Here is a 21,166-nt window from a genome sequence, read left to right on the forward strand (position 1 = left end):
TTATGACACTAGATGAAACTTTCTTAAGGTCCAATGGACACAGTGAAAAGTAAGGAGCTAATTCAATTTTTCCCTTATACTTTGGCCATGTGAATTTCTTTTTCATGAGCCTATCAAAAAGTGCAAAAAAAGAGAAAAAACGGTATTTGAATGGAAGCTCCTGGATTAGCTAGGGATGAATTTCCTTGTATTTCTTTGAAAACAAATATAGATAACACATTTCAAGTACATGTTACTTGAAAATAACCAGTAACTCTTCAATGTCCATCTGTTTATCTTTAAACACTGATTTTCTAGTCTTTACTTTTCCAGATTAATATATTTGCATATGCCCACACACAATTTTTCTAGATATTAATATATGACAACTCAAATTATTAAAATTAAGCAGTTAAAATATAATTATTCAGGGTAGGCATTATGGGCCCATGGTCTTCCTGGCTTGGTTTCTTTACCAGTGAATTGGGATAATAAATGTGTTCATCTGGCTAGGTCTGTGCAATACAGATTTTTGAGGAGTGGCCAGAATTCAACACAGGTATCTTTTTTTCTCCATATCACCCCATCTGTATTTCTTCCACTCAACTTGGTTCAGCTGGCCAAACATGACTCCTAGAGAGAGAGAGCAACTGAGAATTCCAAAATTCTTTCTACTGTAAAAAAAAGAGGCTAAAACTATTAAGCTAAATTCCTAATATCATGATGATACAGTCTCTTCATTAGTTTAGAAATCAATCTCTTTTTAAAAAAATTAGGATCAGCAACCACACCAATTTCTCTATATTATGGTCAAAAGAAACAAAGACATGCAGACACATAAAGAACTACTTTCACTAGACAGCAAGATTAAAGAAATTGTCTGAAAGCAATTTTCTTTATTAGTTTCAAGAATGTCCTGGTCTTTTTGTTTTTAGGTAAGACATCCTAGGGGTGACTTGAATGTGCAGAAATAGAGCATGGAAACAATTGATTAATGTTTGAGAAGGGGGAACCCAAAAGTGAATTGTATGGTAGGTTCACATTCTTTTCCAAAAGGAACACAGCCATTAAGAAAAAATTGTGCTTTTGATAAAGTGCTGCTGAACTGTGTATGAATGGAGTTGTTCAGTTGTTAAAATTCTACAGAAGGTTAAAAGGAGCAATTGAAAAATAGAAAAAAGATGTAATAAAGTTATCACTGTTGAAATTTATTATTTCAGAGAAAATAACCAAATTGAGGTCCAGTTATTCATTCAATTACTTTTAGTACCACCCTTGAGACCTTTTATTTAGTACTTTAAAAGACTAAGAATAACTCTTCTAATTTTCACCACAGATAACCAATTAAATCTAAAGGACATGGAAAACCATTTCCTTGCACTATTCTCTCAGCTTCTAAAGTCTGTAGATCTTTAATATTTCAAAATAATAGAGAAAATGGTCAGTGTGACTTAGAGAAAAAATAAAAGTTATTTAAGAAATTCAGTAATACTAGTCAAAGTTTTGCTAAATAGGTGTTGGCCCAAAGACTGCTGTGGGCATTTGTAGATTTAACATTTATGATCTTGACTGTTGTGAATGATCATAGATGTCTATTGGAAGAAGTAATTCCTAATTTTACTGAGACATAACTGCATGGATATGCATGTGTCTCTCTATATCTGTGTATGAGCATGTATATGAGTGTGCACACATATGTGAGTACATGTGCATGTACAGGATTCACACATAAGAGTAACTGAACTTAGTTGATCCTGTGGCTTCACTCTTGCCTGCTAATTGATGGTTGCAATAAAAGCTTGGGAAATTTACTTACTGCATTTTGTTAGAGAAATTATATAACATGGTATTAGAACTTGGCACATTGTAAAGGTCTTGGAATGTATCCCTTAAGATCTCAAGGATCCGTTTTGCTTAGTAATTGTCACATAGTTCATGAAAGGCATTATCATAGATTCAAAAAATGCATTACAAATGATTTTATCCACTGAAATTATTGTTATATTATTCTTTTCCTGCATATTTATTGAAAAAGAGCAGGAATTATAAAGACAATATAAGCTAAACTTAGATCTATTTAAATTTATCTAATTCAAAATATAGTGAAATGAGTATCAACTAATAAAACAGACACTGAGGCCATCTTCTTCCAGGCAAAATTCTATGAAAATATTATTTAATGCATATATTTCCATAATTTCAGCATCTTTTCCCTTGAAATTATAATTTATATTAGTGTTTGTTTTAATAAGCCAATAAGCACTAAGTGCTATGGGATAATATGGTTGTAGAAGTTAAAAATGAAAAAGGAAAGGAAACAAATTTTCAGTTGCTCCAGTGTAGAAGAGACCACGCTATTTATATTAGCAGCTGGATACCTGCAGATGGGGAGTTAGAAAAGGCCAGTGGTTTCCTCCACATCCCTACTTGTCTCTGGGGCTGCAGTAGCATGGATGATTAATTTATGATTTCCTTGGGTTCACAGCCTTTGGCTTTTCACTGTTACCAAGCATATTTCTTGGTGATACTGAGTTCTTAGGAAGTGCAAGGTAAGTACTAGCATTTATTAGGCTCAGCTAACTAAGAAAGCATGTATCTGTAGTATATAGGGAATAATTTGGGTCATGATATGTTTTGGGCAAATTAATATATTCTACTTTTCTGAATTGTTATAAAGATGATGTGAGATAATAGCATATATAGAAGAGCTTTATCAACTGTTATGAGTTATGTTCTAAGGAAATGTCAGGTTTTACAAACATTTGAGAAGGCATCATCATAGAGTAGAACCGGCAGGGACTTGGGTGCCAAGCAGAGTCAGATTCAAATTCTAGCTGCCACTATGCTAGGTGAGGGGTTACTGTAGTAAAACAGTAAGAATACAGGTGACTTCTTTTCTGTGACACATGAGCCTCAGATTTCTCCTCTATACAATGTAAATAAATACTTCCTATGGGGGTTTTTGTTAGGGTTGTGTGAAAAAACATTTTTAAAGTACCTCATGGTACCAGGTACATAGTAGATTCTCAATAAGTCTATTCTTTGTTCTTCTTCTATCAAAATATTTATACTACCATTAATCTGGATAATAAAATGTAGTTTGAATAGACATTTTACAATATAGCTGACCCTTGAAAAACACGGGGTTAAGGGTGCCAACTCCCATGCAGTTGAAAATCCACATACAACTTTAACTCTCCCCAAATTTAACTACTAATAGCCTACTGTTGACTGGTAGCCTTACTGATAATACAAATAGTTGATTAACACATATTTTTTCAGTTATATGTATTATATACTGTATTCGTACAATAAAGTAAGCTAGAGTAAATAAAATGTTATTAAGAACATCATAAGGAAAATACATTTACAGTATTTATTGAAAAAGATCCACATATAAGTAGATCTGTTGCCCATCAAATCCATGTTGTTCAGGGTCAACTGTATTATATTTCTCTCTGATAACATAACATTTCAAGACAATAGCTAAGTTCAATTACAACAAAACACATCCGAAGAAGCACATGGAACCATTAATAACATCATAGAAAGTTGCCTTCAATGCTTTTTGGAGAGGCAGTAAATCAATGATAAATGAGTAAATGAATAAATGAATGAATGAATGAATGAATGAATGAATAAATAAATAAAATAACAGTTTTGTAATTTAACAGCAGATTTATGTCTTGAATGTTCTGATCATAAGTATTGATTTTTTAAAGGAATAATCATTAATAAATGAAAATATTAAAGAAAATTAAGTTTATTAAACTTATTTTGCTGTATTTATTCACATTATTTTAATATCTTAAGAGGTTCATAAAATTACATTAGAAAATGTAATTTATTTTTTATAGTATAGATAACCTATGTTTAACTTGTAATTCATAAAAAATGAGTTTTTCCATCTTCATTCACAAATAGTTACTAAAAATTTGTTTAAAGAAAGTTGAGAAAAAAAATAACTAGATATGTTTTGGTAAATTAAAAAATCCAGACCAAAAAAGAAATAATGTGGTGAGTCAGGATCTCAGCTCACACAAATGGTCCTTTCTGTCAGTTACCAAGATGGAGACGGGGAGGGAGGGCAGGAATCGCAAAAAGGCCCCCTTCTCTGGGTGCGTGCCAGAGGAAATACACAAAGGTGCTCCTTTCTTCTACCTGCAAGAGGTAAGGCTTGGCAAGCAGGGAGCATGAGAAAAGAGCCTGGATTTCAGCCTCTGCATATTCCCTCGGGAGGGCACCACCGCACAAAAGTATACTGCAAGTTTATTTCCCTTGCTTAGCTTGTAATACTGAAATGTTAATTTAGTTTCCTTAGGATACTTCATTCATTCTTTCTAGGATACCCTGGAGTCATTGGCTAGAGCATCGAACTAGAGATGGCAGTATTATCATTCAGAAATTTTATGAATAAAAAGACAGTGCCAGGATTTCCACGGGAGAATGAACAGCTTTGTCAATTTTATCTGCTGAAAATGCGTTTATACATTGATATTATTTGGTATTTTAGTGGCTAACAAACATTTAGTGGCTAAAAATTCTCGTGGCTAACAAACATTTAGGGGCTGCAAAGAAATCGTAAAACTATGATATTAATTTTTATGATCTTAAGTAGCAAAAATGTTGTAATTGATTTTGTAATGCATTTGTAAATCAAAGGAAAATGATTTTTGTCTCTCGCCTTTCCTGTAGAAAAGAGTTCAGGGACTGAGCCTCGGCCCGGGACCAGTTAGCAACAATGGTCAGTGGATCCAAGGAGAAAGAATCTGAGAGGCTGTGTCTTTAAGAGAGTGATGGGCAAGCCTCGCAAATTTTTAAGTTACAGAAGCTCCATGGAACAGAGGTACCTGCACACCAAGGTGAAGGGGCAGAGAATGAGGCTGGACTCTGTGGGAGGAAGCAGAGACTGGAGTAGTCTCAGAACTGAGTAAGCACCACCCAGCACCCACACATGACCAAGTTCCTGCAAAGGAGGCCGGGTCAGAAAGTTGTCCCACATGCCTAAGGGCCTAAAGTTTAGAGGTCTTACACTGGTAATTTGCGTCATACAATCTTTTGGTGGTAATAGAATAGCTGCCCTGCCTGTGTTCCTTTCCATCCTATCTTCTCTGTCTCTCTGTTTCTCCCTCTCTGTCTCTTTTTGTGTGGATCGTGCACTATTGATGATAATTCATTTTCAGGTGGAATCTTTCAGTAGTTGAATTATTCTTGGTTCTCAGTTTAATGTAGCTTCCAGAGAAAATTCCTTTAGGTCATCTCTGTGCCCAACTGAGGGAGGTTGAAGAGTCTGTAAATATAATTCTGCAATATTCCTGTTATAGATTATTCTAGAGCTATAGTAATTGTTAACGAATCCATTCTCTAAGGTACCCCAAACAGCATAAGAAAATTAATATCGAAATACACAGATACCTAAATTGTATCTGAAGATAATTTAGACATTCAGAAAGAGTACTTCAAAGTATATTGCCTTTTTCAGCACTGAATATATCTGTATTATATTATTATTTTTTTTATCCTCACCCAAGGACATTTTTGCATTTATCTTTAGATAGAGCGGGAGGGAGAGAAGGAGGAAGAGAGAGAGAGAAACATCAATGTGAGAGAGACACATCGAGTGGCTGCCACCCACATGACCCCAACGTGGGCTGGGGACAAACTGAAAATGAACTACGTGCCCTTAGCGGGAACTGAACCCGGGACTCTTGGGTGCGCGGGCCAACACTCTAACTGCTGAGCCAAACCAGCCAGGGCCATCTGTATTATTTTACAGAATGATGAGTAAATAGGGTTAAACATTAGGCAAAATAAGGAGCTATTCATATGTTATAATGTCAAGGGATTCAAGCAATAGCTTCCTTCATATCAAGACCTCTCTCATCTTACTGAACTTTGAAATTCCACCATTTTAGTTTAAGGGTTTGATTTCTATTAATTGTTAAGTCCTCCAGGAAAGGTGCCTATTAAAATTGTGACATCCCATCTAGTACTTAGTACAAATAAGTTTCAAGGCCTTTTAGAAAACTGGTCTTGTTAGGGCAGAGGATGAGAGCCCTGGGCACCTAAGAGAACACGAAGAACAGGTTCCACTAATGCTGGGCTCTGCTGACAGTGGTATGTTCAAGTCGACTTGGATTAGCTCACGGGAACCATCTGTACTCAAACCCCAATTCTGAGTCCAATGACGTTAAGTTAGCGGTTTGAAACCAGCTGTAAAGGGAATGTTTCTATCATTGACATTGGCAAACATCACAAATCATGGCATTACTTTTCTCCCTAGAGAGGACGTTAGCCACACACCACTGGTCCTGAAACAGGAGACCAAGGACAGAGAAAACACAACATTAAAATGTTCTTAATTTAGTTTTTTTTTTTTCCAAAGTGATCATAAATCTGTGAATATAAATGTCTCCTTGATTTTATTTTACTACTCACAGTAGGAAGCAAACAATCCAGAGTTAGGGATTGCTATTAAGACTAATTTGACAATAAAACATGAATTTGAGATCTTTTGACCCTCATTTTGCTGGAATGAGAGTTTGTTCCATATGGTTATTAATTTTATTAGGAGAGAAGTGTTTGGAGGTTATTGTCACTCTGCTATCCATACTTTGCATTGTTTTTTTTCATAAAAAATTGCTAGGTTGATGACTATATTAATAAAAAAAAAGTCATAATGACATATTGTACAAAAATGACTCATTAGTCTCCATCAAAATGGAACCAAGACAGAAGGCATTCATCAATTTAAACAGGTAAGATATGCATTCTTAGTTTTGCCTGAATAAAAGAGCGAGAAATGTTCTTTTGGCAATGGAAATGTTTCCTCTTGCAGTGTATTCCCTTTCAAATGAGCCTACATTTTCTTTTAAAATTATGTGACCTTGCTACTTTTCCATTAGCCTAGGATGAACAACAATTTGTTCGAGAAAGCCACAAACTTGTTTCTCATGTTTTACTTCTGTATAATATTTCCTGCAAAGCAAATAGGCTGAAAAAGCATTTAGAAGTGTCGACCACTTAATTTCCATTCTAATTTAGGACTCTATCTTTTACAAAGGAATCAACAGAAATCCATTAATAATTTCTAGCTCTGTCTTTAGAAGGCATTAGCAAGAGAAGATAGGGCTATCTAAAAAAAAAAAAATATATATATATATATATATGTATCTGGAGAAAACAAAGAAAAAAAAAAAAAAGAAAACGAATAACATGAAACATGACCCTTAAAGCAACACAAAAAGCCATGTACCTGCTCAATCCAAAAAGCAAAGCTGTAAAGCAGGAACCTGATCATCAGTGTAGCTACAAATATCCACTTAGCATCTAAGAAGAGTTCAGGCTCTACATTGTTTGCCCTTGTGCTTTATGGACCCTTGAGAGTCTATAAGCAGGGTTCTCTGTACAGCCTAAACACATTAAGTGTGCAAACATAAACTGGCTTTGGTATGCTGACACATGTGGGGCAGTCCATACTTACTTTCTGAAGAGGTAGTTCTTGTAGATCAAATTTAGACTTAGTCTGCAAGTTTAAAGTCATGCTTCTGCCTGCATGCATTGCTGAAATACCTCCATAGGGCAGCATGCCAAGGTTAACTGTGTTGTGTTTGTAAGCAGCATTCTGAGTAGAGGAAATAATCATGTGACAGGGTGTGAACACATGCTCAACAAACTGATTATTACATGAACATGTTTAAATTTGTAACATTTAACTTTAAGCGAGCAAACAGTAACTTTCTTTTTAAAACATGCACTCGTTCAGACAGAAGCATACAGTCAACAGTGTTAGTTATGCACATAATGAGTACCATCCAAAACTACAGAAACGACAAAAAGCAAAGGTACATTGTTTCACATTTGCTGCTAACTCAAAGGCATAAAAATCTGTCTCACATATCACGATGGTAGTGATTTTGGACAAATGTTGTTTATCTGTGGTAGTCAATTAAAGAAATTTAAATAGTGAAGTCAGTCCAATTGTGTCAGCTGTAAATCTCATGGTCTCTTTCACATTATGAGTTCATCACATACAAAAGACAAACACTAGCTTCTAATTCTGCCTTAAAACTAATGCACTGCGATGTGAAAGCCCAAACACTCCCCTGTTCCCCTCAGTCTACAGGCTTAATTACAGCCACTCAGAAAGAGAGCTGGTCAAAAACTCATTCAATCTGACCACTGGCTGACTGAATTTACTGATTAATGTAGTCAAACCAGTCAAATAAGTTGTATGAGGATCCAAATATTCTACCTTCTTTTTTTTTGTTTCTTAAAAATTACTTTTAAATTGGAGAAGTTTTATAATGACACTAAAGGAATTATGATTTGAATTATTAATGCTATTTATATAATAGACCTAAATAACTATCAGCAATTGGTGATATTTTAATTGTGGCTACCCTTCTAAAGTTGTTACAAGTGTCTGGTTGCTAATTTTTTTCTACACAACTTCATTTAAAAATGAGGACAATCTGGATGCCTGGTCATCAAATGGTTTTCATCGGTACATCCTCCACTTTCCACATATCCTGGAAATGTAATAATTCAGCATTTGATCCTTTAAGTAATTCTCTTATTTTGAAAAAAAAAATCTGCAGAAGTTAACTTAGTATCCTTTTAAAAAACTAAATATTATTGAACCTTAAGGTAGACAAACTATTTTCCTCTAGGACATTATTTACAAAGTGAGGAATTTTAGCATCAAAGTTTCACTGAACTCAACTGAAAGACTATTTTATTTTTGATGGTGTGCTTTACCTACCAATCATATTTGTTACGGATTTGATATCGTGTCATCCAGAGTTTTTTCATTGTCACTATGCCAAAATTGAAAAGGACCCTGAACAGTTCAATCTAGCACTTGATCCCTTAAGGTTTAAAACCACGCTAGTCTAGTACTCCAGGGCTCCCAGAGAAGAGCAGCCGTCTCAGACACATGGGTTCGGTTTCAGATTCTCCCAGTCACATGGGACTCTGCGGTGCAAGCTTGAGCTTGGAGCTTCAACGAGAGGAGAAAACAAGCATCTTTTTATGGAGGGTAGTACTTGGAGCTGCCTCTCCAAGTACCGAACGACATCTTTCACCAACATCACGTTGGGCTGTTACTTATCCAATGACTAGGCCTCTAGGCAGTTTTCTTGTATGAGGAATGGACAGAGATCTCAGGGCTTCCAGGGCCACTATTTAAGTTCCAGGGTTCAAATCGCTCAACTCAGTGTCACTGGGAAAGAAGCACAGCATGGGTCTGGTGCGGTCTGACTTGGGACAGAAGGCTCAGTAGTGCACCTGTGTCAAAACTAGTATTACATGACAGGTCTGTGCTCCAGAACCCCAAATTCATCTTGATGAGTAGCTGGGAAGTTTTAAATAAGATACAGCCTCAATAGTTCAGTGACTCAACGGAGAGGGGTGGAAATGTTACTTGGAGAAAACAAGAAGAGGTTCTAGGATCCAATGGCTTGAAGCAATTCTCTCAGGTAATTTAATGTCTTAGAATTAAATGAGAAGGTACTGAACATACATTAAAATTACTCTGAGAAATGAAAGACAGAGTAAGAAAATTAGGAAAACAAGGGAGACATGGAGGCTAATTAAAAAGGGAGGTGCTGTCACAGCAAGGGGAAATGCATGAATTTACTTTTATTTATCTGGACCTGGGACAGGCAGGACCTCCAGCCGTCTGGTGATCCAAACCCCCCTCCCACAGTCTTATCTTCCTCTCTCCAAATTCCTGCTCCAGTGAGAGGAATCACCTACTGTTCAGGAGCTCTGATCAAAGGAGAGAAACCATTTAGTTGGGAGACCAGTAAATAAAGGATGGTACCAAATGTTCAGAATTTGTCTTTTCTTTTTTATACTTTGTTTCCACTCACTCCTCTGTTGCCTCGAATTACTAGTTATTGTACATATGCTCTGAAAAGCTTCTTATAACCTTTCTTGACTAGTTCGTCTTACCCTGTTACGTATGGTCGTGTCTACACGAGGCCAGAGTTTCCAAACTGTACTGTATTATTTGGCCCCAAATATTTTCGCCCTCCAAGTTATCTGTCTACATGGAGGGTATAACTTGAGGTAAGGCATGGTGACAACTGACCAGGTGTCTCCCACTGACAGCCAGTCATGAGGCTTTGATGCGGCTCCCTTCAATGGGACTGAGCACACCTATTTGAAACAGACATTCTGATGAAATATTTGGCAAGGCAGAACCAATTTCCACACTGAGAAACTGACACCCACACCCACATGTATTAGTTCACTCCTTCCCAGAAAATAATTGTTTTCTTGTCATGTAGACACGACCTACAAACAATATAAGTATTTAAAAAGAGTACACCTGAAAACACAAAATTCAATATTAAGGAATATATATAATAAAGGCAGTGACCTGTGCTTCTAGCATGACACCAAACAAAATAAGAAAACTATTGAGTGAAACATTCCAATGGTGTATTATTACCCTGATTCCCAGGTTACACGGAAGCTTTTAAACCTGCAAAAATGAGCAAAGGCCCTACTTTCACACACAAAAAGAGCTGTAAGTTGCTCTGCAGAGCACACAGAGGCCTCTACACCAAAGCTACAAAGTTCACTCAGTAACGGTGGTCACTGGTCATAGTTCTAGAAAATGAAAGACCAGATTTCTCTTAGAGAGAACTTAATAGGCAACAAAAAAATAATTCTAGGCTTCATATACTTTTTTTTTTTTTCCTCCTCAATAGTTACACATTCCATGCTTCATTGTGACTCAATTTTTATTAGAATTGGTATTAACTTCCCTTTTTGTTTTGGCTGCAACATCCACACTGATTTGCAGTCTTCATAAAGACGTCATCTAGTTCTGTTGTCTTAGTCTGATTTGAGTTTAAACATTTCTTTCTGTATAAAGACTAACATTCTTAATGGCAGGATTTTTATTAAATAAGATAGCATACAGGAGGGCATTCAATCTCTGTTTATTTTATTTTTCTGTTTCTTGTTGGGAAGATTATCACTCATTTAGAGTCGTAACTTTAGTAGTCCCAGAGCAGTAACTATATGAACATTTTATAAACAAATTAGACCTGACTTTAATAAAAGTGGGTCCTTGAAGAAAGGGGCAAAATACTCACTTTTTATGGACTCAATAAAAATCATACGTTTTAGGTCACTAGAGGACGGCTCTGTGCTCTAGGAGAGGCATTTTGCCTTAATGGCTAGAAAGCGATTGAAACACCATCCCGTATGATCAAGTGAAATTCTTTCTCACTAACAATATTTAGGCTTGATTTGATAAATAACTCACCTACAGGTTATGGACTCTCAAAGAACATTAAACAATATCCGTGAAAAACTATTATGATGAATTCCCCACCATATAAAGATAAATAAAATACTAATCATCTATTCATTCATGTAGTTCATGCTTCACTACATGTACTTAGAAATGCCAATAAAGTAAAACTAAAGGCAGAAGGGATATTCTTACAGAGAAATGCCAAACATACCCTGTCTAACCTTCTAGCTTCTATATGTCTAAGCAGCTGTTGTCTCCAGTCTGCAGGCATTTTACCACAGCTCTCCTCTCCCTTCATAGGAGTGGGCCTCGTCTTTATATCACTGTTATCTGATGGCTTGTCACCATAGTTACCCAAGTTATAGTCAGATGGTATTTTTTCCAAAAGAGCTGCCATAGTAGGCCTAGCTGAAACTGGCCTGGTTTGGGAGGCACCGTAACTCTCTGTACTGTAGCTTCTTGCAGACAACGGCCTCCTCTGGGTAAGGTTTTTAATTGGAAAACTTCCCGCCTGATTTTTCACTTCTTGATATGAAGGGTGTTCATCTTCATACCTGCCATTCCTTTTCAGGAACTGGGACTCAGTCACTGAAACGCTGCTTTGGCGATCCAGACCTCCCCTATACGGAGGTCTGCCGTACCTATCACTCAGAGGCAGCTCATGAGGTTCACTGACCCTTCTAAACATGGCCATGTCTGCGGAGCTCACCAGGGAGTCAGCTCTTCTCAAGAAGCCTGCCCTGGCACCTTGGCTTGCAAACTGGGCGTTCACCACAGCATCCTCATTAACAGATGGCTGGGAAAACGAAAACATTTGCTCCATTGGTGGGTATCCTCTGTAGGCTCTGGGACTGACCAAATCCTTGGCGATGCTTTTGCTGGGCTGTTGCATGTATTCAGAATTGTGTTGAAAGGGGGGCGGTATCCTCTTTTCGGCTTTCACTTCCACTGCTCCTTGGGGATTGAAGCTTTGGTCAAACTGATAGACTTTCTTTGTCATGGACGCTTTCTGTTGCTGAGGCCCTTTACTACTTCCATACGTGAGCATCTCGTCATCCAGCATCGGGACGGACTGGCTTCGAGACATACTGGACATACCATGCTCTGGTCCCAACATTTTATCTGGTCGTTCATGGCTTCCTAAGTAATCACTTCCAGAAGCATAGTTTTCTAATGGTATATTATAAACCTTGTATGTACCAATGTCTATTTCATCGATACTCTGTGACTTTTTGAATCTGTTGGACTTGATGTCTTTCATTAGTGGGGAAAGCCTCTCCGTGCTTTTGCTAATGGAAATGCCTTTAGAAGAGTCTGGGCGGCAGTGGATCTGAGAAAAGACATTGCCAAGACTCCTGTTGGGATTGGAGTCGTGATACTCCCATGGTACTCCCGGAGAAAAAGGACTAGGTATTTCAGCAGATTCTTTTATATGATCTTTCCTTTCAGGCAATGGGCTGGTGGTAGGGGTTGTCTCTAATTTGGAAGGGAAAGCTGTCCTGTCTTCAAAAGGACTAGGGGTCCTGGTCCAGTTCTGCCAAGGATTGGAAGGAGGCACTTCTGTTTCTGGCGTGTGTCTGTTTGCAGACTGCTCCAGTTCCAGGGGAACACCAACAATCCTGTCCTGCCTGATCAAAGGCCTGCGTCCATGCGAAGGTGGGTTTCTAGATTTCGAACTTAAGAGAGGATTACTGTTGGCATTCTCGCCTGTGGTTTCCTCTGCAACAAAGCCCGTGTTATCGTAATGTGAGCCATCAGTCCAGTTGTCAGGGAATGCGTCACTCATTGGCAGCCGGTCGGGGCGCTGTGGTAGATTCCCTGGGGGAACAGCCTCCCGCTGGCTGAGTAATGGCTTTGAATCAAGAGGTTGTGGGAAAGATTGTGCAATCCTGTGAAGACAATGGGAAGAAGAAATACGATAATGGGTCTATGCCAGAAAGAGAACAAGCTGCCAAGAATGCCACTGTCCTCTGCTGAACTGATCATTCTCCCATACCTCACTTAGGATTAAGAGAGCATTACTATTTCATGTCCACCCTTTACCCTGCTCTGACTTTAATGTCTCCTAGTAAGCATCAACCTCTAACACATTATATATTTTACTTACCTATTATATTATTATTATTATCTTGTGTCCTTTGCTAGACTGTAAACTCATAAGGGCAAATATATATATTTTTTCTTCAGGTCCAGTATAGTGGCTGGTACAGAGTAAATATTAATAATGTATTTGTTGAATGAATGAATGAATGAATGAATGAATGAATGAACTAGATCTTCAGTAATGGTCCTTGCAGCCTGTCTGATAATTAGAATCACCTGACTCCTGGTCCTAATCCCTGGAATTTCTGATTCAGGACATTTATAAACTACTGGCTGAGGGTACCTTTTCTATAAATGCCTGGTATACCTAATAAACCCAAACTATCTTCAAATAAAACTTATTTGAAGGCCAGGTATTGAAAACATTAAATCCACTGCATAGGGAATATACTCATCTATCTTTTTAAAGAATATAAATTGTATTACATTATATTAATTATATATATTAATTATAGTATATTGTTATATGACTTTTGGTCATTGGCATGTTCACATCAGTGACCACAGTATGTCTAGAAGATGATCATTTTTCTAAATTTATTCTAAACCAGTTGCTCAATAATAATATTGAATTATATATCTTTAATCAGTGACAAAAAGACTTTTAAATGTTTTTGCTAATGAAAAAAGTACCTAAATAAATTTCAGTTTATATCACAAATAATGAATTTATAAAAAGTTGTTATTATTTTGGGCATCAATGAATAGAAAATTACTTATTAATTACCAAATTATTTATTGCAAACAGTAGTGATGTTACTAGTAAAAAATGAATAAAAGTCATTGACTATCTATATCTTATGGTGATTTTTATTGGCTATTTGTAATGTAAAACACAGCACATAGCAACAAGTTACAAAATAAAGGCATCAGAACTGGGCAAACACTACCCCATTGAGTCACTATATTGTTTGTTATTTTAATCTGTAAAACAGGTACTATACAGTAGGATCTATTTTGGAAAGATCAAATAATTTTACTTATATTCTAACTTTTCCAGGTGGTGATAAAATGATGATAGAAATGAAAACATTAGTGAACATTTACTTTGTACTAGGCATATAAGGGCTCTATGTGCCCCTTTAATCCATAACACCATTTTGGATGATGAAATGTCTACATACATATAATAAGTATTGGGAAAACAATTTTGATTAAAAATTTTTTTTGTCCTATCATCTCAACCTGTTGTTAATCTCTTACCATCTCTCCCTTAAACAATGGTGTTGCTTTGTAAAATGGATTCAAGGTGCTCCTGAAAATCTCAGGGGACTACATTTGCTTACCTGCCCCTTCTGCCTTCTACGTACTCATATGCTCCTACAATCCCAAAGTTAAGACGTTTTCAGTTTTAAAAGTTGCTGAAAATAAGCATTTGGGAAAGGAAAAGAGGGAATTCTAAACACACCTGTTACCCCACAAAGAATTATGTACTGCCTCTTTAGCTGTTGTCTGCAAGGACCCCACTTTAACCCGGGTGTTAGAGGATCCTGAGGAAGCCTGGGAAGGCGAGTAGTCTGAGTAAGTGCCTGAGGAAACACTGTTATTCAGACAGTGAGTTTTGTCAACTTCAGACTCATCAGTTGATTCTGAAATGTAAAGGGAAAATATTATAATGCTCTCAACATTGACAATTATACACACAGACAAGGCAGTATGAAAAACAGACAGCATATCGATTAATGTTAGAAATATGTAATTGTAAAGGTATTTCTATATGCTAGGGTGTACCATAATTGACAGCTGGTGAATCATCATGCACATGCATTTGTGGCATATTTTCCACATCGGGTTCACAGTGTTACCTTTTTTGTCCTTCCCTAGCAGAACAAGTTTGGGTGGGTACAGAGGGGTGTCAGCTAATGAAGGGTGAAGCTCCCCAATCCTCATATCATTAGCTGGATGAACAAAAGAATCCTGAGAGATATAATAATATAGGACAAGGAAAGTAAACATTTAAACAGTGATTAACCAAGATGGCAATATCTTCATTTGGTTCAGATCTGAAGACGGGGTTCTAAAACGTAAGTCACTGTAGAGAGCTGGGAAAAGTGCATCACATGGATCTCCGAGGTAAGCCCTGATTTTTTTTCTAATTTAAATGAGTGAATTTATTCATCAGACATTTGCTGATTGCTGTTTATATGCCTGACACTGTGCAAAGAACTGCAGAGGTACCAGAAAGACAAAATGTCACCCATACCTCTGAGAATTTACAATCTCCTTGGGGAGATGATATATAACTCATTATATAACACAGGACTGAATTATAAGCCATATAAGAGCAATACGATACATCCATATATATATAATATAAGCACACGTAGAAGTTCTAAGAGGTAAACTCTCTTAAGAGTTCTAAAAATAATATATCACTAACTGGATTTTTAACCCTTAGCCATATTAATACAAAAATGGGTCCTATAAATCCTGCTTTCCCCATCAATCTCCCTTTTAATTCCTTCAGTTTCCCAAGTGATCCCAATTTCTTTCATTCTATCATGCTTTCTTCCTAAGGCTTCTAGTTTTTTCATGATCAATCTAGCCTGAATATTCCAAATTCATTCATTGAGCGGAATGAACAACATTGGTATGAGAATAGAACTTTATAACGACAAATTAATATGCAAAACCCCCATAAATTTTAAATTTCTATACTTCGAATTATTATTCCCAGGTAACCAGGTAGTGGTAGAGCATTAGGGAAAGCAAAGCTACCAAATTCTCACTTTTTAAAGATATAAAAATGGCTTGTCTGTATATGTACTGATGTAAATTTATCTTTATGTCTTTTGTTCCTTAACCTTTAGGTTAATTTGAATTCAAAAAAGAATTTTGTATTTTTTCATTTATTAGTACTTGTTAGTTTGGAACATTAATGTAACACATTTAGAAATATTTTATTAATTCAGAGAAAGAAGATACTTGAGGACAAAAATATTATAAATGAAATGGGTCCTGCCTGATAACTAATCTGAGTAATGATCAGATGGAAGCTCTTAGTATAAGCGTTATGGTGCCCACAGTGACAGGCTTCGGTCTTTGGGTGCTGCAGAGAAACATCAGTTTCTTTAATTCTTGGCTTAAGTTGTATCTTTTGGGTTGTTTTGGTTAGGTTTATATGGGAATATTTGCCTATGAAAAACCTGGGTATATCTGATACTTTTTGTTTCTAAAGAATATTTTAGGGAAAGGAGACTAAAAGATCATCTAGTCCAACCGTTTCATTTCCTAGAGATGGATTCTGAGACTCAGTGAGACCCAGGTTCACACAGACAGACTAAAGTCCAGCATGGAGACATGATTCCACTGGGCTCTGTCCAGGGATCTCTTACACTGTGCTGCTTCCTGGTGAGCTCAGGTGTGACGTGCTCAAAGGTTGTTATTACGTTCATGATCAGTTGTTATTACGTTCATGATCAAAGCCATCTTTTCTTTGCCTCATCTATCCCATCCCAGTATTAAGCAATTTTAAGATCTCTTTATTTGTAGTAAAACTATTCAGTTTATGGATTATCATGACCTCACAGTTGTTTTGATTTTAAATTGTGATTACAAGGGATTTAAATACAAAGTATATATGTTTTTAGTGTGTAGCTGTTAAATATTGTTTTTCTGCCTTTTTATTTTATTGCAACATCTTAGACATTACAGAAAAGTATGTTGCTCTACTATCGTATATCTATGATATTTCAAAAAAGAAAAAATAATACTGATTTTTATAAGCAAAAAGAAAACATGCAATGCAAATGAATATTTACTTAAATTTTCTTCCCTGCAAATCCAACTGTATACCTCTCTTGGGCTGGCTGGTGTGGTATCCTCACTGACAGATGTGCACACTGTGCCGATGCTAAGCTTCCTTCTGGGCCTGAAATGCCTTCCTCTCTTCTTGACTTTAAAATAATCCCTCAATTATAAAATGCAGTTCAACACGAAATGGCTTCAAGTAGCATTTTAACTGCTTGGCAGTGATTGCTTCTCTCTCCGATTTCTTGGAGTATTACATTCTCCATCACACAACCAACCACGTGATCATATTTCATGGAATGTATTCCCTAATCACTTCATCTTTGTTACGTGTACCTGGCAAGGCCCTAAATTAGTTGGGGACAATGCATGCATTTTACATTCCTTCTCTCTCTCAGTGCTTAGCATGGTGCTAAATACACAGTTGGTGTTTCATCAATGCAGCAAATTGATGCTCTGAAATGCAGATTTGTAAAAGAGTTTTGCCAATCTCGATTTTAGAGAAACGGGTGTAGAAACTTCTAGATGTTTTCATACCAATTATGTTTCTAATGAAGATAAAAAGGTGATAAGCAAATTATCTGAAGAGTTGATGAGAGAGTGCAGAGGTGGCGTACATGTAGTTGAATTCTTTTCAGATCAAACGAATTGGTAAGGATGAATTGCTAATTCATTCTAAAAGATAGGAATTAAGCTCACATGACCAGATTGAAAAAAGATTAATTTCAAAGTTATCCCCCCCTTTTTGTTTGTTTACAGTAGTGTTTCCTAGAAAGGTTGTAACCTAAACACATAAAACATTTAAAAAAATTTTGGCTCTAAATCTGATCAAGAGTTTGACTGAGATTTGCAGGATAAAATCATCTTCATTTAGTCTCCTCTAATGACTAATCCAATCAAAGTGTGAGGTTGCCAAAAAGATATCATGAAAACGATATAATGCATGTCCTGGCCAGGCCTGGATGGGTGAACAAATTATTTTTTTTCTGTGTGTATTGGAACTTTTGGAGCTGTGTTAATGATTTTTAAGACATGAGGGTATCATTTATCTGTGATTTATTAAAAGCAACCTTTATAGTTTGAAAGAGTAGAGAGACCCCTTTTATATTTTGGGAAATAAAATATGCTTTTAAAGGAAGATCTATTCATTTATAAAAACACACGTATGATTTAGTAATTCTGAAAAGTCCAAACCACACTGGCAATTACCAATAACCTTGAAATACCTCCATTGTAATCTCCTTTGGGGCCACAGGCCACTTGTGTTCATATTTTTCTTTCACAGTTTGCTCCGTGCTAGCAGTTGGATTTGCATTCTCAACACGCACTCCATGGCTTGGTTTACCCACCAGATTTTGAACAGATTTTACCATGTTCTTTAAATCCTCTGGGTAAGGAGTTGGATATCGTTTTAGGTTTATTTCAACCTAGAAGTTTATAAAAAGAAATTTAACATAAAAATACCTTCAGCAAGCATGTCCACAAAGTTACTCCATTTTCTGTGCAGTATAACCAAATGCAGTACAGTGAGCGCTGAGCTGGCTGAGACTGTTCTGTAGAACAGAACACTCAGTGTTCTCTCATTCTGCCTTCTGGGACTTCTCCCACCCCGCACCCCCTTCTAGATGAAACACAATTTTTGAATTATATCCTATCTTTAGACCTACCGTATAATGGTTGAAAGAGCAGTACATCCAACACTTAAGTAACTAGTAATCTCTGAAAAGTTTAATTGTGACTATCAGCTTTTATACTTTAGAGGCTTAATTATTTATAAGTAATTATTTTGATGTTAAAAATATATTTGAAATACCAATGCAGGTGATGGAGAAGACCTCAAAAGATTTAAAAGTAGAGTGAGTTATTATTTATTTAAAAAGTTGGGAGGGGCTACCCAACTATGCTTCAGCTCTGTTAAATAGCATGTTACATCTTGTTAATATTTAAGAAAATATGTTTTAGGGTAGCTTTATATTTTATTTTACCCTAATAAAGTAACATGCTTTCTAGGTAATGTCTTACAATAAAGAGAAATAAAAATTGTGAACATTTTCTAAGATATTCTAGGCAAACATGTAAATTTTGGCTTATGTTTATCCAGATATTTATTTCCATTCTTGAAGTCCTTTTTGGTGTATTAATCTGACTTTAGGGCACATTTATATCAATGATTATTTTTTCCAATTTAATTTAGAGAAAATATGAGACATGCCATATAGAATATCCAAATATCAGAGCTCTTGTAATATTCCTTCAACGTAATAGGTACAAATTGTTCATGCTGATTAAACGGAGTGGGAGGAAAAAGAAGGGGCAGATTTACTTGGCTTGTTCCAAAAAAAACATGCCTTTTTGCATCTGAGTAGAACCAACTTGACAAAATGGAATGGTTTATGTGACTGTGGCAAGTATGTGTCTGTGGAAAGTGTGTGTGGGGGTTGGGGAGGAGAAGGTGGAAGAGAAGCTGGAGGAAGAAGAGTGGGAATGAGAGAGAAAAAAGAAAGAGGGAAGGGCACACCCGTACCCAACCCCACACACCCATGTGATTCATGGGATGTAAGACACTATGATTGTGGCATAGATCTGAGGATTATGAATATGAACTCAAACGCTTTTGCTCATCTGCAGTTTTAGCAAATCCACCAACTTCGTTATTCTCATGTTTCATCTTTTTTGTGGCTCATTTCCTTCTCAAATACTAGCACTGGATTTCCCCAGATGGTTTTTAACATTCCTTTCAGTACTAAAAATACAAAATTATTCTTCCTATAAGTTTTTGGAAAGCTGATGAAAAACCAGGTCATTTGCTAGTGTAAGTATTGTTTAAATGTAATTTAATCTTTTACACCCCCAAATAGGCAAGGATGACATTAATAATATATAAAAATAAAGCTACAAAAATATAACTCAAGAAAAAGTTAGACTTTACAGAAAAAATGTAAGTTGTTAGAGTATAATATAAATATATCTCAGGGTTCCTAATTTTAATGCATTCTTAAATAAACATAAAAATAATGCTATCCATGCCAGACAAAGTCCACTGGGGATGTGTGTATGTTTGATTTGCTGTTGAAATTGCAGTAGATATGTTTGTCACAAAGTAAATCTAAGTTTTAAATTTTATTGTTGAACTTGTTTAAAAATGCTTGATGTCACAGGGCTAAAAGCCGAACACTACATTTAGAAATGTAAATTATAGAATGGTGCAATGACAATGTCAATTTGAAACATCTTTTAATTTTTAATGTATAGAAAAATATTTTTCAAGTAAGGCATTAAGTTAAAATTTTTTGTACCTTAATATAGCCTCAATGCTAAAATCACTTTCTAATTAAATCAAAGGCAAAAAATGAGATGTGTTATTTAATTGAATTAAATACTTCATTGAATAATGTAATCTATTTTTTGTAGATGCTAATTCCCATCTGACACAATTCAGTGACTATTTACTAATGGCTATGGCACCAATACTTTGTTTATTTTATAAGTAAATTAATGTGATATTTTGGTTACATCACCAGAATATGTTTGGGTATTTTATCACTGTAAATATTTTAAAATTTAGAAACAGAAGTGGATTTGGCTTGAAGCTAATGAAGCTTAAGCTTTAGGGCCTGTCACTTGCATGGGCTCGTTCCAAGCCTTGTGAATGGCCTTACTTATGTATTTACAGAGTTATTTTACATTCTTTTCCTTAAAGACGCCCCCTCCCCCCAAACTGTGGAAACTTCAAGTCTCATAGAACTTAGATTTGTTCCACCTACCTAATAAGCTCCTTGCTTCTCATTTACTAGTCTATCAGCAGAACTTACTGGATTTAGAGTCCAAAGACCTAAATTCAAGCCAAATTTACCCTGACGAAGCTATCAGTCTCCACTCATATAATATGAGAGTGAAAATCTCTCTTCCACACACTTGTGTTAATCTAGAGCTAAAATGAGATAGTAAATGTGATAGTCTTTGAAAATTTATAGATTTTATGCAGAGATTAGATACTTTTTTAAATATTATATTCTATTTATGGATTTTAAAAATCTTATCCCTTCAGCAATCTAGATT

General features: G+C 36.0%; 1 protein-coding gene across 2 annotated transcripts in view; it reads right to left on the reverse strand.

The window, feature by feature from the left end:
* Positions 1-21,166, reverse strand: part of LRRC7 (leucine rich repeat containing 7) — a 460,161-nt gene that overhangs the window by 62,394 nt on the left and 376,601 nt on the right. Inside the window, exons 17-21 of one of the 2 annotated variants that reach the window (XM_036256050.1) lie at positions 18,334-18,534; positions 15,163-15,274; positions 14,766-14,946; positions 11,466-13,143; positions 7,463-7,603 (exon numbers count right to left, since the gene is read on the reverse strand). In XM_036256050.1, the coding sequence (XP_036111943.1) occupies positions 7,463-7,603; positions 11,466-13,143; positions 14,766-14,946; positions 15,163-15,274; positions 18,334-18,534 (2,313 nt within the window). The remainder of the gene's footprint in view (positions 1-7,462; positions 7,604-11,465; positions 13,144-14,765; positions 14,947-15,162; positions 15,275-18,333; positions 18,535-21,166) is intronic. The other variant, XM_036256051.1, reaches the window with a different exon arrangement.

Source organism: Molossus molossus, unplaced genomic scaffold (assembly GCF_014108415.1).
Source record: "Molossus molossus isolate mMolMol1 unplaced genomic scaffold, mMolMol1.p scaffold_m16_p_12, whole genome shotgun sequence".
NCBI lineage: Eukaryota > Metazoa > Chordata > Mammalia > Chiroptera > Molossidae > Molossus > Molossus molossus.